General features: G+C 53.1%; 1 protein-coding gene across 4 annotated transcripts in view; it reads left to right on the top strand.

Moving 5' to 3' along the window:
• ZFPM1 (zinc finger protein, FOG family member 1) overlaps positions 1 to 24812 on the top strand; it is a 133843-nt gene that overhangs the window by 48159 nt on the left and 60872 nt on the right. For all 4 annotated transcript variants that reach the window (XM_030582129.1, XM_030582131.1, XM_030582132.1 and 1 more), the window contains 2 exons: positions 11572 to 11703; positions 17148 to 17243. In XM_030582129.1, coding sequence (XP_030437989.1) covers positions 11572 to 11703; positions 17148 to 17243 — 228 coding nt within the window. The remainder of the gene's footprint in view (positions 1 to 11571; positions 11704 to 17147; positions 17244 to 24812) is intronic.

Genomic DNA, 24812 nt, shown 5'->3' on the forward strand with positions numbered 1-24812 from the left:
ATCCGGTTCTGTGTGGACTATCGAAAGCTCAATGCCATCACCGTATCTGATGCCTACCCTATGCCCAGGCCTGACGAGCTCCTAGACAAGCTGGGAGGTGCTCGGTACCTCACCACTATGGATCTTACCAAAGGCTACTGGCAAGTGCCGCTGGACGCAGATGCCAGGCTGAAATCGGCCTTTATCACCCCTCTGGGGCTCTATGAGTTTCTGACCCTGCCCTTCGGCCTCAAGGGAGCGCCGGCCACCTTCCAGCGCCTGGTGGATCAGCTACTGAGGGGGATGGAGAGTTTTGCCGTGGCGTATATTGACGACATCTGCGTCTTCAGCCAGACCTGGGAGGACCACATATCCCAGGTTAAACAAGTCCTAGACCGACTCCAAAAGGCTGGGTTAACAGTAAAGGCGGAGAAGTGCAAGGTGGGGATGGCTGAAGTATCTTACCTGGGCCATCGGGTGGGGAGCGGCTGCCTAAAGCCGGAACCAGCCAAGGTGGAGGTGATCAGAGACTGGCCTGCTCCCCAAACCAAAAAGCAGGTCCAGGCCTTTATTGGGATGGCGGGGTACTATCGAAGGTTCGTGCCCCACTTTAGTGCCATAGCCGGCCCCATCACTGAACTGTGCAAAAAGGGGAAGTCAGACAAGGTGATTTGGACTGAGCAGTGCCAGGAGGCTTTCCGGGCGCTGAAGGAGGCTCTGGTTAGTGGCCCAGTTCTGGCAAACCCAGATTTTGACAAACCCTTTATGGTGTTCACTGATGCCTCAGACACGGGACTGGGGGCAGTGTTAATGCAGGAGGATGAAAAGGGGGAGAGACACCCCATCGTGTACCTGAGTAAGAAGCTGCTACCCCGGGAACAAAGCTACGCGGCCATCGAGAAGGAATGCCTGGCCATGGTGTGGGCCCTTAAGAAGCTAGAGCCATATCTCTTTGGGCGACACTTCACCGTGTACACCGACCACTCTCCCCTGACCTGGCTGCACCAGATGAAAGGAGCCAACGCCAAGCTCCTGAGGTGGAGCCTGCTCCTGCAGGACTATGACATGGACGTGGTCCATGTGAAGGGAAGTGCCAACCTGACAGCGGATGCGTTGTCCCGGAGAGGGGACCCTGAACTTCCCCAGGTCACTGGGCAGAGTGACCCCGCTCAGTTCAGTCTCGAAGGGGGGAGAGATGTGATGGAGTAGGGACTGTCTGTGTGGGGAGTGGGAGAGCAGGGGAGGACTTTAGGGGATGGACGATGCCAGAGCCTGTAACCTGAGCTAGGTAAGGGAGGGGAAAGGTCAACACCTTTGCCCGGGAAGGGGACAAAGGAAGGGAGTGGCAGGAGGGAAGCAGTTTGAGTTTGGGCTTGGGGCTGTGTGGGCGGAATTCAGGGTATCCTAGCTAAGATCCAAGCACCCTGAAAGCCCAGAAGGACTCGGTGGAGGGGTCCTGACTGTGCCTGCAAGCTCTGCTGTAACCGGTGTTCCTGTTGTCCAATAAACCTTCTGTTTTACTGGCTGGCTGAGAGTCACTGTGGGTCCCAGGAAGAGGGGTGCAGGGCCGGACTCCCCACACTCCGTGACACTGGCTGTCTCTGTTCCTGCGCTGGTAGCTGCTAACTATCCTTATCCACCCCCTGCTCTAATCCTCTGGTAATGAACGAGTGGCCTTCCTAGGTAGTAATTAGGCTCTGTGGGGAGACTGATGTGCTAAATATGAACCTGTCATCCTCAAAGTGGGCATTTCAAGGACTCGTCAGGAGATTATCTCGGCTGTCCTGATCCTGAAAGGGATGATTGACAGCCCACACAGCTTAGTTTGTCACTCACACTTTCCCTCTCTCGCAGTGTCTCTCCAAATAAAATAAAGTAAACCCAAAATACGGCTGCTCCAGCCCGCCGCCATTGTTGCTGGAGAAGGGAGGGGGCTAGAACCCGGCACCAGTCTGGCTTCAGGGCGTTCCAGCCGCTGGCAGGAGCCTTGGTGCGCCAATAGGGGTGTGCGCGTGGGGTAGGCATCTAAGAAATGGAGACTAGAGGTGAAACTCTCCCTGCAGCAGCCCATGCAGAGACCAGTGAGTGGCTTGTAGCAGGAGAGTTGACACACAGGCCAAGATTTTTCAGAAGCCGCTGGTGACTTTGGGAGCCTCCATTTTTGGGGTGCCCCAACTTGATACCTAAAAAGGGCCTGATATTTTTTCGGAAGGTGGGTGCTACGTGCTTTCTGGAAAACTGGCTCCTTTAGTGTGTGTCAGATTGGGACAGCCCCTCTCCCCAGTAAGTGATGCCCCAGATCGCCAGTCACTTCCAGAGTTGCTGGGTGTGTAAATGTATCCATGAATCCGTGGTCTGGCTAACACGGTGGTTCTCCCCAATCCCCTGACATGTAAGAGTCTTGTGTCTGAACTCGAATTCTAACCCACGCTGCTCCTCCTCTCCAGAGGGCTTGGCAGGTGGCCCCTCACACGCCCCCAGGGAAGCAGGGGTTATTGTCCCAATCTCACACACTGGGAACCTGAGGCTCAAAGAGACGAGACTTGACTGGGGCCACAGGTGCAGAAGTAGAGGTTGGAGTTGGTGGGTGCTGATACAAACTTTCTGTGATCAAGGCTGGGGAAGAAAGAGCCGTTGCTTAGCAGCTCTCCCATGTGTCCCACCTGTAGGACAACAGTGAGAGCCTGCATCCGAGGCAGAGTTTGTGAAGGCCCCACACCTCCTAATCCGATGGGAGAGTGGAGCATCTGGAATTCAGTGAGGAAATGAGCTGGGGCTTCAAACCTTAGGCCACCGATGTGCATCACTCATGGGAACATCGGCTCAAAAGCCCTTCTGTGTAGAAGGGTGGAGAGTGGGGTAGCACATCTTAATTATCAACTCCTGAAGGCAAGGGAGACGGCGCCTGAGAAGAGAAGTAGGGGAGACCTCGCTCTACTAAATTCTTCCCAAAGGTTGGGGGGGGGGTTGCTTTGAGTGAGTCAGGAAATAAGCATTTGTTGGAGGATTGCTGGGGGTGGAGAGATGTTGCCCTCAAGAATAAAACTCTCCAATTCTCCTGCCAGTGCCTCTCTCGAGGTGCAAGTAAGCTTTCGCTGCAAGGTGAGAATTGGTGGCAACTTCCTACGTCTTGGAGACACATACATGAGGGTGGATGAAACCTGTTACAAGGGCTCGAAGAAACAGTTTGGTGGGAGTAGGTAGGAAGCTGACATGAGAGAAGGCTGTTCAGCTCTGCAGTATCTAGGGGCTTGTTTACCTGGGAAGGTCTCTTGCCAATTATATCAGTAAATTGATCTAATTACACTGGTATAGCCCCTTCCAAATATACAGAAACTAACCTCCCCCCACACACATATGCCTTTTGTACCAGACAACATGTCTGCATGAGGGGGAGGGATAGCTCAGTGGTTTCAGCATTGACCTGCTAAACCCAAGGTTGTGAGTTCAATCCTTGAGGGGGCCATTTAAGGAACTGGGGTGAAAAGCTGTCTGGGGATTGGTCCTGTCCTGAGCAGGGGGTTGGACTAGATGACCTCCTGAGGTCTCTACTAACCCTGATATTCTATGATAATTATACCAGCATAAATTCACACATTGGCTTATACCAGTATAACTTCCCCATGTAGACAAGCCCTCAGCTTTTGTTAAAACTGTTGGTTTCTAATCCTTGTGCTCTGATGCAAGTCTCCCAGACCTGAACTGAGTGTGCCACTGCACTCCAAGGCTGCCACTGCTGATCAGAGATCTAAGCTGCTGAAAAACAAAACCTGACTAGGCAGTTTTCATTGCTGCTACCTAGGGAGCCGCTCCATGTGAAATTGACAAGCCAGGTCAGTTTCACGCTTGCAGCCTTGGAAAGAGCTGAGAACAATGGTGATCCAGAGCTGCCCTCTGGGGGACAGGGACCCAAAAGAGAGCGAAACAGGTGAGACCTCTGCACCCCAGCAGCAGCTGAGAAACTGATGGAGGGACAGAGGTGGCGTTCCCAAGCATGGTTGAGGTACCTGATGCTTATCCCAGCACTCTTTCACCCTCCCGCTTCTCCAATAACTACGTGGAGGCAGGTGGCTTCTCGCTCAGCCATTGCCCCTGGATAGCTGAGCCTCTTGTCTTAGTTTAATATTGTGGCAATGAGATTTCTGGTCATTTCAGACCCTATGGGAGGAGAGGGGCAGCAGGTAGGGGAACAATGTTGGGATAAGTTAAAGCAATGGAAAGTGTGCGTGTGTGTGTGTGAGAGAGAGAGAGAGAGAGAGAGAGAGAGACACGCACACAGACACAGAGTCATGGAGGAAAAAAAATACACCCTGATTAGTGATAGGAAAGAGAGGTGTGGAATGGTGGGACAAAGCCAGGAATGGAAAGAAGGTAAAACAACAACAGAGGAGATGTACTAAGCTACACTGTCTACGATCTGTTGAGTTCCGTACTGATGGTAGATGGCTACAGTGAACAGCACGCAATTGTTACATTCCTTTAAATTACAGGAGTGGGGTATAGCTTGGGGGTGGAGGACACAGGTGATTGGGCTAATAGGTTTTTCCCAAGTCTTGTCTCTGACCAGTTCTAGTGTGCTGCCCCTTGCACTCTGAGGTACGATGGGCTTGTTCTGTAGGATATTCAGTTTTCTGGAACTTTCAACTCCCCCCTCCCATCCTGCCAAGCAAAAATTTTCTACCCCTTCTTCCCGCCACCAGCCAAGCCATAAATTAATGGCTCTGATCTCATCCGGGGCCAGCCTTCACATGGTTAACTTTGTCACATCTCAGATTAATGCAAGTTTTTACAATCGCTGTAATTTAAAAAAGAAATCCTTCCTTGTTATCATTTAAAAAAAAAAGAGAGCGAGAAAGAGAAGGAGGGAGGGGGGATGGAGAATAGTTAATCGTCTAAGCGGAGTATCTTGGAACGGAGCATTTTTTGGCTCATCACCTCTCTGTAAAGCCAGCCTCAGTAATTCAGTTTTAAAGCATGAAAAAAGGGAGTTGATGAAATTCCACTATCAGCACTGAACCAATATGCAAAATATCTCTCCGAAAATCAAATAGCTATTATGTTTTCATTTCCATTTCAGCGTATTTGCTTAATGAAGAACAGACAGATCAGGCAAGCTGAGGGAGTCTGCGTGAGGTGATAACTGTGCAAGGCTTCCAGCAATCCCAGAGAAATGACGCTCCACTCACTGCTTCGTCTCTCTCTCTCTCTCTCTCTCTCTTTTTTTTTTTTTTTAAATATCCAGTAGCTCATTTAACCCGCGCAGCTGGGAATATTGTTGCTCCTGGCACATTGCAGCTAGAGTGAGGGGTGCAAAGTTGCAAGTGTGGGGGTGCGAGGGGATGTTGGCGAGCGTATCCCCAAGCCAGATGGGGCACAATAGCTTGACCTTGTGTGCCAAGAATGTGGGGCTGTGATGGTGGCACCATAAAGCATCATTGATGGAAATACAAAAATATTTTAGCTCCAGCCCCTGCCTGGCCCTGCATTTTCTCCTGTGCACAGCAGAGATTGGGAGTCAGTTTTCCTTGAACTTCTGCACGTGCATTATCTGGGTGCACAGGCCCTGGATTGAACCCCGGGATCCTGAGCGCTAGCTACTGAGTGGATGACGTTACTCTCCCTGAAATGCGACCGTGTCTTGGCCCGGCACAGGGACGCACAGCAGAGACACCCATTGCATTCCATGACGCTGTACGCAGCAGGGGCTTCCTCAAACTGCTGCTGTGATCCTGGCTCCTGTTGTGCCAGAGCTGAACTATTTAATGCTTGGCATCTATCCAGAAGGGCTGGGTGCCTTGGTGTCTGAGAAGTGCCTTTTCCACTGGAAGAGGATCTCATGAAGGAGAGAGATGGACCTAAAGTTCAACAGGACCCCACATGGACCTTTGTGAGAGTGAATTTGGTGCTGATAGGTGCCAGATTGACATCCCTGGAGACCAGGATCCATTTGTTCTCAGAACACACACAGTACATGCAGAGACACTACAACCTACCTCCACACTGCCCCACAGATGGGCCCTGGAGTTGGATGGGGATGTTCCATGACTCAGTCAGTCTTTGGGGTCTCTCTTTAAACAGGGGCATAGCTGTGGGGATGATGATGCCCCTTACAATGCTGGTGTCCATCTCCTGGTGACGCGGCTGGATGCCTAATCCTGATCTGGGGCCTGGTGGTGGAAGGGCCCTGGTCCCTTTTTTCAATCTAACGAGCCATCCAGCTTTTTCCTCTCATCAGGATTAATGAGCCTGATTCAGAATAAGGAGTGGAAGGGCCCAGCATAATCCATCTGGCAAGAGGGGTTCAGGGAAGTTCTGTCTGAGTAGATTCCTGTTCTGTCAGGCTGGATTAATATTATTTTGTATTATGGTAACACCCAGAGGCCCAGGTCGAGATCGGGGCTGTGTTGCAATAGGAGCTGTCAAAACTCCGAGTGACAGTCCAGCTAGGAGTGCGAGGCTTCTCTGAACAGGATTCCTGCCCTTCGCTGGGGCCCAGAATTGCTGCTGGGTGATGTCTGAGGGTGCGGCTGGGTGGTCAGTGCTGAGTACAAGCAGCCCTGGGCTACCTTGGGCATGACAGTGACAATTGAACAGATAGAAGCCAAGTGTGCTTGTGCCTGTGTCTGTGCTACAAGCTAGGGGTGTGATTTCCCTGCTCGTGTCTGCATGCTCGTGCTAGCTCAATGGGTAGAAACAGCAGTGGAGCCACGGGAGCACGGAACAGGGGCATGGCTGAGCCATGCAGAGTGTGCACCCAATGGAAACCAGCTCAGCCGTGTTTCTGCTACCCCTACCCCTGTTACTGTGGCTGTTCTGCTATTTGTACTCGAGTTAGCTCCAAGAGAGCTAGCGGGAGTATGCGTCCAGGAGCAGGGGAACCACACCCCTAGCTTGTAGTGTGTACGTCGCTTGTGTCCCGTCCGCCCCATCTGTTCTCCTCTGGCGAGGACTGGCCTTTTCTGCCCACAGCGGGGGAATGGAAGAGAGGAGAAGGAGGAGAGAATCGGGTTAACTTTATCAGACGCCCAAGAGCCGTGAAGGCGTGAAAGAAAAAATTAGCCTAACAATGTTTCATTTACCGCAAGAGAAACGATTTGTTAGCTGGCAATTGTTTCTGAATATTATCAGAGTCTTTTTAATTGTGCTGGAACTGAAATTAGCAGAATTAGAATAAATTTCCTTCCCTTCTCCGGCAGCCTCTTTATTCACACTTATTGTTGTCTGCTTTGTATAGATTATGGGCCCTTTGTTCTCCCGGTGTAAATAGACATGCCTGGAGTCACAGAGAGTGGCTGAGGTCTGGAGAAATGCGCTGTGCGGTTTTATTCCCCTTCCCCTTTTTGGCAGGAGCTGCTTGCCATATTTGGAGGCTGGAGGTTCCAGGCCTGGTTAAGCTTGGAGGGTGCGATGGTCTGTTCCCGGGGAATCGGTTTGATTGTGGTTTTGTGTTTGATCTCTCTCTCTCTGCACTGGATTGCTCATTACCACGGCAGCGTTCCCTTACGCGACTCCGTCATTAGAAGCAGGCTTCTCTTCTCTTCTTTCAGTGACTACGGTTTTATTTCTGAACCTGGCTGGCTCAGTCACTGCACAGACTGCTGTGGCCATGGCACACTGACGTGTGGGGTAACGCAGACTGCACATTTTGACCAGCCAGTTGAAAGTGGTGTAATGGTTGGATGACCTGCCAGGCAGTGCCTCCTGGGTATGGTGGGACTCATTCTGCTACTCCTGCGTACGGTGGAAGTCCCCCTCTCAGCTGCATGGGGTGTGTGGGGGGGGGATTCAATCGTGCAGTGGTTTTCAACCTTTTTTCATTTGTGAATCCCCTTAAAAATTTTCAAATGGAGGGGCAGAACATAGAACACCCATACTGGGTCAGACCAGAGGTCCATCCAGCCCAGCATCCTGTCTTCCAACAGTGGCCAATGCCAGGCGCCCCAGAGGGAATGGGAAAGGGAAAGGAGATGTTAAAGCTTGTCTGCGGACCCCAGGCTGAATACCACTGCACTAGCACATCCAAACCTCTCCACGTGGGCCCCAGGCTCCCGGACCAGCTGTGCCATGAGCTGCGAGAGACAGCATTCTGGGTAGCAGCATGCAAACGACTTGGCCAGCAGTCCTATTCGGGAATTCCTGTCTCCAGCGCTAGCAGCATTTGACTTGCCCTGAGTTAGACGTGCCTGTCTCAACCGCTCACCGTGGACGTGTCTGCTGCGAACCAGGTGGTTTCCAAGAGGAGGCCGACTAATCCCTGAGGGGCTGGTCCTGCTGGAGCTAGTCTGTGTGGCACAGCCACGTGGCTGCACAGTGGAACTGAAGTTAGAAACATAACGCAACCCGCACTCGGATCCAGAGGCTGCAAGAGCAAAGCTGCCTCCAGTTCTGGAGTGAGCTCGGCGTACGTGTGACCCACTGAGGTGTGTGCGTTCCGCGTCCCCTCCTGGTGCCTGATCAGCAGAGGATGGGAGTTCACCACCCTCGCTAGAAAGCTTGGCTTGTCATCTCCAGCTATAGCAGCTCACCTTCCTAGCTCTGGAGGCCTCTGCTTCAACCCCATTGTGTCTGCCAAGATGGCATCATTGGATAGACACATGGCCCAGCCATATTAGACTCTGCTCCAAGGAATTCAGACTGTCTTCATTTATGATTGCACAGAAAATGAGGGCAGAGAATGTCCTTCACACTTTGAGGAGCCCAGTCCCTTAAGGAGCCAGCGTTGTTCTCCCTTGATTTGCCATTCCGTGGCTTTGCTGTCGGTCAAATGGGATGATGATGATAATCCAGAGAAATGTTTCAAACCTGAATTCACTGATGTCTGTAAAGGGCTTTAATGTCTTCCGGAAGATGCTACGGAAAAACACAATGTGTAGTAGCGGCTTCCAGAAGCTGGGAATAGGCGACAGGGAATGGATCACTTGATGATTCCCTGTTCATAGATTCTAGGGTCAGAAGGGACCAATGTGATCCTCTAGTCCGATCCCCTGCACAAAGCAGGCCACAGAACCCTACCCATCCACTTCTATAACAAACCCCTAACCTATACCTGAGTTATTGAAGTCTTCAAATTGTGGTTTGAAGACCTCAAGCTGCAGAGAATCCACCAGCAAGTGACCCATGCCCCACGCTGCAGGGGAAGGCTAAAAACCTCCAGGGCCTCTGCCAATCTGCTCTGGAGGAAAATTCCCTCCCGACCCCAAATATGGCGATCAGCTAAACCCTGAGCATGTGGGCAAGACTCACCAGCCAGCACTCAGAAAGGAATTCTCTGCAGTAACTCAGATCCCATCCCATCCAACATCCCATCACCAACCACTGGGCATACTTATCTGGCGATAATCAAAGATCAATTGCCAAAATTAGGCTCTCCCATCATACCATCCCTTCCATAAACTTATCAAGCTTAATCTTAAAGCCAGATATGTCTTTTGCCCCCACTACTCCCCTTGGAAGGCTGTTCCAGAACTTCACTCCTCTAATGGTTAGAAACCTTCGTCTAATTTCAAGTCTAAACTTCCTAGTTCTGTTCTGTTCATTCCCTCTGGAGCACCTGGCATTGGCCACTGTCAGAAGACAGGACACTGGGCTAGATGGACCTTTGGTCTGACCCCGTGTGGCTGTTCTTATGTGTTTTCAAACATTTCAGTATCGCTCCATGCAGGCTGCGGCCTTGCCAATGAGATGAAGGCAGCCTCACCCCAGAGTAAAGTGAGTGGGGAAAGTTTCCTTCAACCCCTGCCCCCCCTCAACTTCCCAAGGGGCATGTCAAAATAATCCTCTCTCCCCTTTGCCCCCCGTCCCTCTTCCCCATGGGCCCCAGACGCCAGTGCGGGAATCAGTCTGGCTGCTCCGATCTCTACGGACATTGTGAAACAAGGGCTTTGCGAGTGCCGAGAGAAGCCCGTTCCATTGTCCCAGTCCGCCTGGTGCCCAGCTGCGGGAGTTCATGCCGTCTCATGGGTGGCTCCTTGGGATCTCTGTGAAACAAATGGAGAGGGCTTGGGCCCAGTTCCCTGCATGCCTTAACATGGCGAAAGACATCCTCGCCGCTGGGCCCTGTGTTAGCAGTGTGAGACCAAAGCACTTGCCGGATGGGTGGGAAGCAAACCACCCAGGTGAAACCACAGTGCCCCTGGGACTTCTCACTCTGGATGGGCAGGTCTGGGGGGGAAGGGACCCCTCTCCTTTCTGTCCCACCAGGTAGGAAGTAGAACACCTCCTTGCCTGAGATAACTGAGCTCCCTGCCTCCAGGAGCAGATGGATTCAAACAAGCTGTGTGATTAGGAGTAGAACCTAGAAGGAACTATAAGCAGCTCCTATCTAGCCATGGCCTCCGCCCCTCTTCTTTTCCTGCCTTACTGGTTTCTTTCAGACCCCCCCCCCCCCGCCCCCCAGCCCGGCTCTGAGCTGTCCAGATTGCTCTCTGCTGAGCAGGTGGCATGTTTGGAGAGCACTGTTTACAAGGCACAGAGACATTTGTAGCCTTAATATATTTCCTTCAATAACCAATAACGTGTGTCTGTGGTGGCCAGCGGAGCTTATAAAAGTGACAATAAAACTAGCCGGGCTTTCTGTTGGCTGGCGCGGGATGAGCCTGCTAGCTGGGCTCGGGGGGGTGCCCTCTGGAGGGGCTGGGGATGAGCCGTATCCGGGTCCTTTGGTAAGGTCAGTGAAGGAAATGGCCTTCACCCTGGGTGCTGTGATGCGAGTGCCCTGGAGACCCTCCCCTGGGCATTGTTCTTTGCATATTGATCCCTTTCTGGGGGTGCTGCTTGCAGACCCTGCCTACGAGTCAGGGCTGCCAGTGCTCTGATCAGTGCTGAGCGTGGAAAACGCTGGAGTCCGCCCTGGGAGGCACTTCTCAGCTGTTGAATTCTTCTTGCACATAGAGCTGAGTGAATCAGAGCTGGTATAAACCCTGCTCGTGCTCCCCCAGAAAAAATCCATCCTGGCACTTAGTGTCTCTCGCCCCGTCACAGAAATGGACTAGTTCATGGGGAGGAACTGTTGCTAGTCTATCAGGACGCCCTCAATGTTCTCTGTGACTGGAGTGTGTGACTTTGAAATCTGTGTTCTTGCAGGTAGGGTTTTTGGAAGGACCCATTCCATCTGCCCAGGAGAGTGTAGGGGGTGGGAGGAAGAGTATCTAACATTTGGAGTCACTGTGTGTCACTGGAGCATCTTTCTTATGCTCCTAGCAGGAAGGAGAGGACAAAGGAACATATCTCTTAGAAATTAGCATGTGTCTGTTTGTCTGCTTCTCTCCCTGGAAGTGGAAGAGGTGGGAAACCTTGGGGAGGAAACACTTCTTGGAGGGGGAGTGGGTGGCTCTCCAAGCCCTGACAAGAACAAGGCACTTTATCAGTCTTGTGCTGTGAAATGACCCCCTGTGAAGAGGGCTCCTTGACTATGGATGCTTCAGAGTTTGCAATAGGTGGCTTCCCATCTTCCCTCCCCAGCGAAGGAAGGGTGAGAATCTGCCTGATGGAAACTGCTAGCCAGGCCTTTGTGCCAGGCACCTGCCTGGATGTATGGCCCGAGGGCTCTGCCTTCTCGTCACTTACCTGTCCGACTCCTCTTGTGTTTTGAAGGTTCCTTTGGGGAGATGGAGGAAGGTGACGACGCCCCGGCAGAGGAGAATAGCCAAGCTGAGAGAGAGGGTGCAGCATCAACCCAAAATGGATCTGCAGAGTGTGATGTCTCATGCCCTCCTGGCGGTGAAGGTGAGTCCTGCTCTGGTGGCTTGTGGCCGTGGAGTTACTGCTCTGCTTGCTTGGGCTCTCGTGTAAAGCCGCATATGGTGAGAGAAGATCCCTGCCCAAGGGCGTCAGTAGCCTTCTACTTAGTGGGGAAGCAGGGGGCGGTAAGGAAAGCAGCAGGAGTGCAAGCCCACCAGGTCACCCCCTGGCCAGCGTGCCTCAACTCTGCTCCGAAGACAATGCCAGGATTGCTTCTTCTCCAAGGCCTGTCCATGGCTTGGCCTCTAAGGCCCCTTCGAGAACGCTAGTGAGTGTTGATTGTGATTACCCTATGCGCCCCGGTGCGGGGGCTTTCCAGGGCAGGGTGTTAGGCGAACCAGGTGGAGTCACAGGGGTCCTGGCAGCTCTGTATTTGAGGAGCTGGGGTTCCTCTTGGCTCTCCAGTGGTTGGATCACTGCCTTTGTTGCAGGATTGGCTCCTCCAGCCTTTGACGTGCCACAGAAATGATGGGAGAAAGAGAAGCATTGTGGTCTGAGCGTGGCTGCTTCTGGACCCGCTGTGGCTGAAGAGCAGCCAGCCTGGCCCCTCGCTGGGGCTGTATCTGAGATCCGCTTTCCTCTGTCCATCAGGTGTCTGGGGTGGGCTCTGCTCCGGGGAGTGCGAGAGGTTGTGGTGCTTCAAGGAGAAGGTTGATGTTTGGCTTAGTTGCTCGTGGGGGCTTTTTCATGCTAGGTCCTCCCCAGGGCCTCTTGCCCCAGGTGGGGAGCAGCAGTCGGGCATGGGTAGCACAACCCACTCTGTTGTTACAAGACTGGCAGAATGATGCCATCACAACTGTCACCTGCAAATCCGAATCCCTGCAGGCGCCATGCTCGACCCATCCCTGACCTGCTCCCATCTGGCTCCGCGTAAGGAGACTCCTCCCTGGTGTCGGGGGAGCTGCTGGCTGGGTCTGTGGCTCCGTGACCACCATCTCCCTCCGGACCTCTGCCCCTGCAGGGTTCACAACTCCACACAGCCATGGGGTGTGTTCGGCTCCCTGATTGGCAATCAGCCTGGGAGGAGCAACTTCCGTGAGGCCTGAGATCTGGCAAAAGGCACCCAGGCCTCCACCTTGAAATGCTTCCTAACCTGACCCTCCCATCAGAAAGTGTCCTGGCACAGTAATTCTGACTTTGGTTCAGCCGGTGCCCCTTTGCCCCATCTTCCACCAGTGCAGCCAGTGGAAGGAGGAGATGGGCTCTTCCTCTGGTCACTGTAGGGCCGTTTCTTTACCTGTCTCGCTCTGAGCGGCCCCTTTGCTTGGCAATCTGGTGGAGGCAAACTGAGCTTGTATGGGGAGCCAGAAGCAGGCATGTGGAAACTTGAGGTGTGATACTGACATGGGGCTGACTGCTAATTAATTGGCCTCCTGGCTGCATGTCCGTTTCAGCTCTTCTAACCATCCCTGTGCGGTGATCTGAGGACAGCCTCCCCTAGAGTGCACGAGCCCAGCGTAGGGGTACGTCTGCAAGGGGGTAGGGGGGTGCAGGAGTGGGAGATCTGGCTAGTAGGTGCAGGGCTGCACTGCATTAAATGCGCCAGTGCAATCTGGTGACATTGGCTACCAGGTGCAAAGTGACCCATAAAGTGGAGCCAGCCTGCAACCACTGAGGATCGTGGGACACGGTCGTGGATAGCTGGCTCTCTCCCCAGTGGAAATGTGCACATGATGTTGCACAGCTGTCATGGTGATGTCACTGGAGGAAGTTGCCCCAGGTAGGCATGGATCGAGTGGCATGATGCTTGCTACCTTGTCTTTTGCTTCCTGTCCAAACAATCATGCAGCATCCCTGGCTGGCACACAGCAATAATCGGCAGCTGCACTGCACCCCAGCCTGGCAGGTGACTGCATTTCAGTGCCACGCGAAGCGATCCTAGCTCCGGATGCTCAGTGAATGTTTGCAGTGCCCTTTGAGATCAGTGGTGCCAGATGGTGATAATCAATACGATCATGCCCCGGGGTGAGAGGTACCGGAGTCTTAGCTCTGATACACATTTTGGAGAGGGTTAGTTTCTTTCCCGTACTGGAGCTGAAACACTCTCCTATCCCGTGCGTGGTGCGGATCGTAGACACATCCCTTCCTGTGCTGGACCCCACCAGGTGGCTCTGGCAGTCAGCGCCACCACAGGGAGATTGCGGAATCTATTTCCTAGCAGGAATCCACCCTCCGTCAAAGTCCGAGACCTGCCATGATAGCGAAGGTTTCTGGAGATCGATGCCACTGGAAGATTCTGGCCTCTGACTTGGCAGTCAATAAACTGGAGCACTTGCCCCCTAGATAGAGGGAAGGAAAACTCCCAGGGGGAGGAGGCCTTGAGCAAATGGAGCAGAATGTTAATCTCCCGATAAGGGGCAGCTAGCGTGGTGGGAGCGCATGAGCTCCTCCAAGCCAGAGTCTTGTCCGTGAGCCTCTGTATCTCCCACACCACCCCCTGCCCTGTTCTCACTGAATGGGGCCTTGGGTCATCCGCCAAGCGCGATGGTTGTTGAGGTGGTCAGGGGCGGGAGTGCGAGGGGCGTTTAAGGAGGCTCCTTTTGAGAAGTGGTTTGTTGCTGGCAGACTTTGCTCCCCGCTGGGCTGGGCTGACAGAGGAAGCGAGTGGCTCTTTATCTGATTGGGGAGCTCAATGCAGTCCCGAGGTTGGGGGGTTAGGGAGCTGGAAACTCAGCTGGAGAGCTGCACCTGGCACTAGGCTGCTTTGATAAAAAGGTGATAGTGCAGATAATGCCGAGCAGCAATAACAGCCGCGAAAGCTTTCAGCGAGATGGATAAAAATCAATATGCCAGGCACTTTGATTTATAGCCAAAAATAATAGGACTTTTATACCCGGTGATTGATTTATTTGATGTTAATCATCCTGCTTATCACCTGTATTAATATCGCCAATGCCGGTGACGTCACCCAGGGGCGTTCTTTATGGCGCCTATCGATTTGGGCTTTGCAATGGTTATCCGCCCTGGATGTGAAGACAAACATGCACTTTGGGCGCTAATCTGTCGCACTGTCATATGCAGATAGGCTTATCGGCACCATCTTTAACAGCAGTTAATGGAGAAAATAATTGTTATCAAGTTGCTATGTAGACGCCACAAATAGATCCATGCTGGGAGCTGTATTTCAGCAGGCTCCCTGACATGGGGCCCTTGGTGGGATGGAAAGGTAAGGAGGTGCCTTCCCACAGGTTCCCTCAGGCTTCTGAATGTTAATGAGAACTTCCAAGTCCACAGCGAAGGAGAAAGGGGTTTATGTCTCCAGATGCTCACCCGCTCTTGGTATGTCTCTTTGCATGTGTCGCATGCTTGAATACTCCTCTGGCGTGACTTGAAATTTGCAAAAACCAGCACTCAGCCAATCCCCTCTGTAGCAGAGTGAAGACTCGCCGGCACAGCGCCTCCTGCTAGTCATCTTGGGAATTAACTTTTGTCCAGCCCAGAGCGTCCTCTGCAGACCAGTGTCTCGCCTGCCTTATGGCCCCGTGTCCCTCCCAGACCCTGGTCCCCCTTCACCTCAGGGTTCTGCCCTCTGCAGTACCCCCACTCTGAGTCTCCCCTCCCCAGGAAACCCCCAACCCTCTATCCCCACCTTGCCTCAGTGGCTACTGCCAATCATCATCTAGCCCTCATTCTCTGGGGCAGACTGCAATCTGTAATGGTCACTCATCACCGGACCAGGTGCCTCTGCTTATCCCCAGGCTACACCTCTGTAGCCCTAGTACCCACTTTGGGCCTTATCCAAGGCTCCCCATCTCCTCCTGCCTTTCCCCAGCACTGCCCTGTTTCCGGTACCCTGCTCCCAGGCAGCCAGGTCCTTCTCTCTCCACAGCTAGAGAGAGAATCTGACCCAGGTCCTCCCTGAGCCCTTATACCAGGGCCAGGGGCACCTGGTCGGGGCATTGCCCCAGCTGTGGCTGCTTCCCTTTACTCTCAAGAGCGGGGTAACCACCCCGCTACACTCTCCGTTCGCTGAAGGCCTTGCTCCCACTCGGTTAGTGTTGTGCGATATCCTTCTGCTTAGGGCAGATGGCTGGAGACCGAGGGTCAGGTGTTGGCTACGTGCCATTGCACAGTTGCGTTAGTGGGCAGTATCTCGCTGGTTGCACATGTGCAACTGATCACCATTCCCAGAGCATGTTTTGCTGATACAAATCTAAAAATCTGCTCTGAGTTGCTCTTAAATCTACAAATGCCAACTCTTCCCGCCCTGCTGCTCCCACCTCCACCCCCACGCGCATCCCTTCTCGCTTTCTCCCATGTTGGCAATGCTCTGCTCTGGATCTACGATGAAGTTCCCTTGTATGCGTGGATAATACGAGTCCAATCCAGGTCATTTCCCAGTCAATCTGCCAGTGCACCTCAGTTGCCCAACCCCCCCTTGTTACTCTAATCCTATCTCCCAGGCCGCTGCTCACCACACCGCTTTGCCAGTACTCCTCTGACCTGGGTCCAGCTCTCCATTGTGTTCTAGCCGTAAGACCCCATTTCACTTGCCCCATACGCAACCATGCTGCTATGTCAGTGGCTGCTGCCCCTGCAGGACTCTCCCGGTACACTGGAGTCTTTACCTGGGGCACATCCGCTGTTCAACTACCAGCCCCATCAATTTGCACAGCAGCGGGTTGTGTATGGACTAATGCCCCCTTGAGAAGGGTGTCAAAAAGGCTGCTGTTCACTTGTTCACAGCTAGGAACCCAGGAGTCCTGGATGGAAAGGCTTCCTCCTGCTCGCGTGCACTGGGGATGCCTGCAAAGTAGACAGGAAGAATTGGGGTTCCTGGCTTGGCGGTATCGTAATGCCGAGGAGATCCCCATGGATCAGGCGCTAGGTGCTTTACAAACCCAGAAGAAAACCACAGTGCCTGCCCAAGCAGCTTCCAATCCAAATACAAGGCAAGAGGCGACTGATGGAGATGGGCCAATGGGGGAGCATAAGAAGGCCAGAATGACAGGCTGTGGTCTCAGCGCACCTTGGCTAGTTGTCAAGCTTGGTTAGTCGTAGGCTTTGCTGCAGAGAGCCGAGGCTGGAGGAGGGATTTGAAGGGCGAGGATAAGGTGGCTTTGCAAGTGTTTACAGGAAGTTCTCCCCAAGCGCGGAGAGCAGCCTGGGAGAAAGAACAGAAGGGCTCGTTTGAGAAGGTAGGAACTGGACAATGGAGGCTGGCGTTGTGGGATGGTGGGGCTTGAGCTTCGAGGTTTTGGAAGTGAATGCGAGATGAGTAGGGTGGGGAAAGGCCTGCAAACGGGCCGTGGAACTCTACTCCGTGAAGAACGTCCTAGGACGTTGCTTGCTATTGTCTCCCGTTTGTGGTGGCCCTTTTCTGGTGGGTTTTTGGGCTGTCAGAGGAGTCCCCAGCACGGTGGGAAGTTGTATCTGACGTTCCTTTTAAGCTTGTACGACATGGTAACAGGCCGTTTCTTCCATTCCAGAAGCAGAGTCCAAAGAAGCCTCGGAAAGTCCGAAGGAGTCAAAAAAGGAAGAGCCTGGAGAAAATCCGCAGGAGCCAAACCCATGGACTGGGCCAGGTAAATCCCCCCTGTCCCCAAAACGTGTCCTCTGCCCCATCCTGAACCCTGCGGGGACACCCTGCATCTTAAAGGAGGGAGGGCTCAGCAGCGTGTATCTCCACGGTTTCGTTTCCGTGCTGTCCCCGCTAAGAAGCATGGCTTACACTGTCTTCCAGCTGAAAAATGCCATGGCTGGACCTGGGATGGAGGCAGCAGCCATCCTGGCTTCCGGGTTTGATGGCTTTGACCTTTCTCTCTTGCTGCTCATTGTCTCTGGGCTCTTCTGTTGTTGGCCGGTCATGTATGACCAGGCAGATATATGAATGTCTTGAATGTCAGTGTCTTCCCAGGCCATTTGCCTTTCAAAGGGCTCCATGGAGGCGGCTGGGAGCAGCTTGGCCAGCCAGTGACCTTTTGAGAAGAATGGGCACCAATGTCTCAGGAGGTCTGTTTACACAGTGACACTGGGGTGATAGCTGGAGGGGGTGGGGAAGCAGGTGTGCAGTCTCCTGAAGTCAACAAGGAGACCTGAATAATGTCACACGAGGAGGAAGCCCCACCCCCGCAACACAAGCAGATTTAGTAGTGAGTGGGGCAAGTTACAAACTACTTGAATGTGTGGCCCAAGAAATGTGGGCATTGAGAGAAATACAGCATCGATGGTGTATTTAGCCGTTGTAGGCAGCAGAGACTCGGGATCCGAGCACCACCAAACTTCCTGCATCTGAAGGAGGGGAGAGGGTTGGACTCTGAATCCCAGATCCGAATGCCACGTTTGTCCCCTCGATATTCCTAAATTCCAAGGCCAGAAGGGACCACTGTGATGATGTGTCCCATCTCCTGCAGAACGCAGGCCAGAGAACAAAGGAAGCGCAGGCGGTGGCTGAAGCCTGGGATTGAAACAGGAGCTGCATTCACTCCCCTATTCTGTACCTTCAGCTCATCTGTGGTGTGGCTTTCAGGCTTTGTTGCCTCCAGCCTCAAAACAGGTGCCATTGATCCTAAAAGAGGCCCAGAACAGGGTAACAACGGAGATTGGGGTCTAGTGGGACCTGTGTGTGATAGAATATTACAAACCTCAGGATTTAGCCAGGAGAAAGGAAAGAGCTGGAGGGGACCCGGGTCCTGGCCCTTAACAGAAGAGTATGAGGTCGTTTGATGACATGGTGAAGGACAGTATATTTACCACTAATAGGACTAGATGTAAACTCAGCCAACCTGTGGAACTCATTGTTGCAGGAGAGCAGGGACCTGTACTGCAGTTGCTTTTCTTTCAAAAGGGCTTGAATAGCTTTTAATTGTTTATTATTTGTATTAACGTAGTGCCTGGGTTATAAGTGCATGCTAATATAACTGCATGCTAATATCATGCTGAAGATGCTTGGATCTCCATTCTTCAGGAGCATGTGGTGTCAGGAAGGAGGAGTTATTGATATACAGTGTGTAAGGTGATCCAGGGATAACGTTTTTCCTTTCTTCTGGAAAAAACTATCCGGCGCTGACCGCTATGTGATTGCATTTGCAATACCAGCTCTGGTCATTGGTCTACGTTCCTACGCAGTCACGGTGGAGCTTTGATAGCATCATGGCAACCACAAGAAGAGAGCTAGAGTGGTTAGTGATGTTATCAAAACCCCAAGAAGTGTGTATAGCCGTATATCGCCGTCTTCCTGTCTTGTCATCTCTGTGTTTTGAGTCTGAGTGTCTTTGCGTGACGGCTGCCAGACAATACAGTACTGTGCATGCTATCTGGGCCCTTGGTGGACCTATCGCTGTGGTATCTAGAAACCAAAAGGAAGACACGGTCTTTTCCCAAGGAGCTTACAGGCTTGTCTTGGTAACGTTTGGCCATGGTGCCCAGGTGGAAGGTTCCTCCCCCTAACCCCCCAAATCTGGGCGAGGATCGCTGTAGACCTGAAACGTTAACAGATGTGCAGTATGTGTGGATATCCTCCTTGCGACCGAGAGGTGTGTCTTTGCTCCCTGCATGGACTGAGGCAGGGGGAAAGACCTAGCTTAGAAAGACCTAGGTGAAAGTTGGTGGGGGTGTGGCTGTAGTTCATCCATTGAAGGAGATGATCCCTGTGTTTCCTATCCTACCATTCAGCTGTCCTCTTTGTAGGTCAGTTTAGGTCTCCCTTATACTCCCCCGTGCGTCTGGGCACCGCTGGCAGTGGTGTCACACTCCTATCTAGCGGAGCTGGGTGGGATGGCGGGGCGGGGGAGAACCGCTGCAGAAAGAGAGACGTTGGGGTTGGGTTTTTAAACAAGGAGAACTGGGTTTCCCTCCCCACTCGGCTTGAGCCCTCGTTGCATGCTGGGAAGGTGTGACCTTGAGGCTCGATTGCTGTCGGTTTGACTTTGAATCCCATACCCTCTGGGGAGAAGGGCCTGTGAATCCCTTGGCTCTGTGGCTCTGCCTGCGTGTGCCTTATTTAATGGGGGCCTTCCTCCCTTCCCTAAGTGCCACCCATGGCAAAGACCAGCTGCTGAAGGAATGGCCTCTAGCCCTGCCTTAGGGCTGCCTAGCTAAGGGCCAGATTGGAGATTGTCCCGGCTCTGCTATCGAAGCAGCATGGGAAACACCGAGTGCCAAGGCACATGTGCAGCTCCCATGACCCCGTCGCCAGTGCCTTTGCCTCATCTGGTGAAATACCCATTGGCAACAGGCCCCGTGGCACTGAGCAGGCCCCATGCCAGGGCTAGCCCTGCCCATCCCCTCCCAGGGCGCAGACGCTCCCCTTGGTGCAAAGCAACCAGGAGTGTGAGTGGGGTGTGGAGGGGCTGTGCCAAGAGTGGGGATCAGTTCTGTCACCTTCCCTCTGGGGCCATGCCCATTGGGGATGAGAAGGGCCTGGCAGAGCGCTGGCCCCGTCTCTTGACTGGGGCAGGAGAGTTAACCAGCCTCCTCCCCAGCATGAATCTCTCTGCTGTTTGCTGCTGATACTGTCAGTGGTCCCCTTCCTCCCCTCCTTCCCCCATTTAAACTCATCAAGGAAGGGAAATGTGCTCCAGTTGATATCCCTGGCCCTTCCTGGATGCGTTGGCAGGAAGTATCTGTGCGGCTTCCACTTCACCAATCTCCTCTTTATCTGCTCCCTCCCACCCTGGCCCTTTGCCCTAGTGACCATGGAGGGAGGCGGAGGAGAGGTGACGTGATGTGTTCTTTCTCTCTGACCTCTCATCCTCATTAGCCTAATTGCTAATAAGCAGCCTCAGCCCTGGCAGCTCTGCCTCTTCCTTTTGCAGCACTGCTTCCAGCCAAGCAGCTTCCCCAGTTCCTAGCCCCCATATTCAGAGCTCTCCTCTGGTTCACTGGTCGCCTGGTGGAATGAATTGGGAGGCAGGTCAAGAGGTTGCGGGGTGAAGCAGCCTGATCAGGACCCCTCCAAGCCAGGGAATAAAAAGCAAAGTATTCCTATTCCCTCCCCATCCCAGCGGTCGGCAGTGCCAGGGAGATAATTATGGGGTTGGATACTTAATTTAATTGGGTTATTGTGATAGTATTTTTCATAATACCTTAAGTAACTTCATCTCACTGCTCAGCATCCCTTAGGAAGCTGGGAGGTCAAATCTCCCAGATAATTTTCTTCCACAACATGCCATGGGCAACCTGGTAGAGTTACCTGCGAGTGCCATCCTGGGAATGCTGTTTTGCGACGAGGTTGCTGGCTGGTGCTGAGCCACTCACCTTGGGTTTGTTTTTGTAGGGTTGCATATGAGTCCTGAGCAGAGTGCCCTGGCTTGTTGGCAGAATTGGGGGCTCAGAGCAGTGTGTGCACGCGCATACTTGGGGTTAGCGGCTAGAGCACGTGTTACTTTTATGCTGGGAGGAGAACGATCCACAGTATGATGGGGCTGCCTGTACTGGCACGGGACGGACCGAATGAGCCAGGAATTCCCGTCTAGTTCTGTGTCCCTAATTACGCTGCGTGCAAACTGATCGATCCAGCATCCCTGCCTCTGTCACTCTCCAGCTGCCTGAGAGGCTGAAGCAGCAGTGAAATAGAACAGATTCTGCGCCGCCCCAGCTGTCCCTGTGTGTTGTCTTTCAATCGGCTGAAGGTGTGCGGGGAAAGTTGCGCCGCTTTTTCCTCTCCCTCCCCTGCCCGCGCCAGAGTGAGTTATTTGCATTCTATATGTAAAAGAGATTTTATTATCGCCTTCTCCCAGCCCATCTCTATTCTGGTAATTGGAGTGATATTAATTTCTGTGTGGCTGGGAGTTGATGGCAGTCCGGCGATGCTGGAGCGATAGGGAGTTCCTTTCGTGCTAACCGCCACGATAGGCCGTCTATCAGCCTCCGTGCAGGCACTGCACTTATCAGGAATAGAACTGGCAAAAAGGGAAACTTTGAGCAGCCTGAATTTTCTTTTTATCTGGCAGGATCCGCCATATGTCAGCAATGGCAGCTGTGAAGATGCAGGTTGGGGGGGGGGGAGGGAGCGGCTCTGCTCCCAGACGCTTTTCTTTGTGCCTCTCTGGATCTCGCTTCTAATCTGCTCTGGTGAACTTCCTTTGGGGATTGTGGGGCTTGGCGGGGGAGGGGATAGGTGTATCTCTGTATTGCCTGGAGCTGCACGGGGCACTTGGGGTGGCAGCATCACTTCCCCTCTGGGATCGTCTCGAAGGAGGGAGGCAAAGAGGCTAGGTAGCTCACCGTCATGCCTCACTTGCTGATCTCTCAGTCGCCTCTCAGTGACAGAGGAGGCTCTGCCTGCGATGCTAAGTCCTGGGGGACGACCGGTGTATGAATTTATTTTGAGGGAGGCCGTGTAACGGAATGACTCCCTTTAAAAGAGATGTTGTCGGGTGACTCCACATTGCTGACTGTGACCGAGCTTCGCTTGGGAAGCCCCCGAAGAACCGATCTATTTCCAGGATTGTTTTAAACGTATCAGTTCATGGCTTGTGTAACTTGGGGGGTGGGGGGAAGCAACACGTTTTTGTAGGGCCTACAGAAGTGGCTTCCACTTTGCTCTGGGCACAAGCAGCTGGCTAACGAGGCGTCCACGTTTTAAGCAGTGGCCCCCTTGTGTAGGATCATGGAATCCTGCTGAGATGGACCCCTGAGTGAGGAAAAGGGCTCGTTCTGTGCCGCAGACTGCCTGGTGATTGGCCACTGATGTGGAGAAGAGATGGCTTGGCCCTGCTGCGTCCATGTTGGGAGTGTCTCAACTCCACCCCTTGGGCTGGCTGGACCTTGCTGCCTGAGCTCCATCTGCCTAAGAGTGTTTCTCCTCCCACCCCTGTTGGCTTAACAGACCTGGGCCTCCTGCACACATGGCCACCGGGTGACAACCCCATCCTCTCTCCTCTAACATGCAACAAGGGCGTCTTGAGCAAAGGCGGGCTGCAAGCCTACATGTTGAGGGCCATATGTGTAGCTGGCCCCACCATCTGCATGGGCAGCTAATGACACCTGTCAGACTGGCCACACCCCCATTCTGCGGGGGCCAGTCTTGCTAGAGATGCAAAGGTTTCAACCCCCACTTCCTTGACTGGCACATGCCAAAGAGGGGCATGGTCCAGCTCAACTCAAATTCGTGTGTATGTGTGTGTGTCTGAGAGAGAGAGAGAGAGAGAGAGAGAGAGAGAGAGAAATTTTGTCTGCAGAGTTGAGATCCGAACTCCCAGCATGCAGGGCAGATCAGATCAGATCTTTAGGTTAAAGAGAGCAAGCATGAACACTTCCCTGCATGCCCTTTCCCTCCCTCTCTCTCTCCCCCTCCTCCCATTTCTGTGTAAAGTTTGCTCCTCGTTAGGAATTCACAATTGCCACTGCAGTAGCACCCGAAGTGGTACATAGACTCATGAAGACATAATCAGTATCACCATCCCCTAGAATTTAAGAGATCCCATAAAATCATGTGATGGGCTTTAAAATCAAGGTTAGTTTTTGAAGGGGGATTCCTTTGATCTCCCTTCTGAGTTTTGGTTCTTTGGGGTGCTCTTGAGGGACATTTTCAAGCTTCTCTATGAAACCATGAGACCTGGAAACTTGCCCTGTCTTTTGAATGAAAGCTGGGCTTGCCAGAGACATAGGAGTGGAAGGGACCTCCTGGGCATGAAGTCCAGTCCCTGCTATCTCAGATGATCCCGTTCATAAATGTATCCAACTCCACCATCAAGCCGGGGGGTTGTTTGGGAAGCTGTTCCAGAACCTCACTCCTCTGATGGTTAGAAGCCTTCTAATTTCCTGCCTAAATTTATTCATGGCCAGTTTATCCCCATTTGTTCTTGTGCCACCATTGTCCTTTAGCTTGCGGGGTTGTTCCCCTCCCTAGTGTTACCCCTGCTGTGTTTACAGAGCGCAATCTGGTCCTCTTTGTGTCTGGCTGGGCTAAATAAGCTAAGCTCTCTTAGCGTAGGTCGAGGCCACAAAAAAACACCTGCAGCAGACTGAGTCTCCGAGCCCAAGTCTGCAGACTCAGGCTTGCACTAGCGCAGTGGTTCTCAAACTAGGGCCGCTGCTTTTTCAGGGAAAGCCCCTGGCGGGCTGAGCCAGTTTGTTTACCTGCCATGTCCGCAGGTTGGGCTGATCGCGGCTCCCAGTAGCTGCGGTTCATCGCTTCACGCCAATGGGGGCTGCAGGAAGCGGCGCAAGCCAAGGGACGTTCTGGCCGCCCTTCCTGCAGTCCCCATTGGCCTGGAGCGGTGAACGCGGCCAGTAGGAGCCGCAATCGGCCGAACCTGCCAACATGGCAGGTAAACAAACCAGCCTGGCCCGCCAGGGGCTTTCCCTGAACGAGCGGTGGCCCTAGTTTGAGAACCACTGCGCTAGAGCCTGAAAAATAGCTGGGTCAGTGTTCCTGCTTCTTCGGCTCTGAAGCCCGACGAGGGGGTGGATCTCAGAGTGGGAACATCTATCCGGCTATTTTTAAGCGCCATTGCACAAGCCCAAGTCTGTAGACCTGGGCTCTGAGACTTGCTACTGCGGGGTGGTTTTGCAGTGTAGACGTACCCAAAGTCTCCTCCCCTAAGATCGGCTCTCCGTACCCCTGGTCATCCTAGCAGCCCTTCTCTGCACCTGCTCCAGTATGTGTTCCCCTTTCCTGAACGTGGCTGGCCGGATTCGTACACGTTTTCCACGTGAGGGATGGATTTAAAGCTCTGGCTCCCGGAGAGAAGTAAAACCTAAATATCACCAGACTTAGTGATAGAATCACACGAGTGGGCAACTCTGTGCCCCCAGCCTCCTCAGGGTGGATTTTCCCCCACAGCCATTCAGGGGTCCCAGAGATTCCATTTGAAGGGGCCGTGTCAATGCATTGGATCACTTAGTGTGAAAGCGATTGAAACACCCAGCGTGCTTCCCCCTGCTGGTGTTTATCTCTTTGCTCCACACCTGAAGCCAGACTGGTCCGTTTCACTTCCTGGTTCTGGTGCACTAGCACAACTGTTTCCAGCCCTGCAGGGGTTAAACTTGCTAGTGTCCCTTTAGCTTCTCCCCTTCCCCCTCTGCCACCTGCTCATCTGGCTCCATTTTTGTTTGTCTATGAAGCAGAGCAGCTGCCAGCAGAGGGGAAGCCTGGGACCTGACCTGGTGCAGCTGCCTCTGAAGTCTGTAGAAGTTCCCCATTGAGA

Source organism: Gopherus evgoodei, chromosome 12 (assembly GCF_007399415.2).
Source record: "Gopherus evgoodei ecotype Sinaloan lineage chromosome 12, rGopEvg1_v1.p, whole genome shotgun sequence".
NCBI classification, from domain to species: Eukaryota; Metazoa; Chordata; order Testudines; family Testudinidae; genus Gopherus; species Gopherus evgoodei.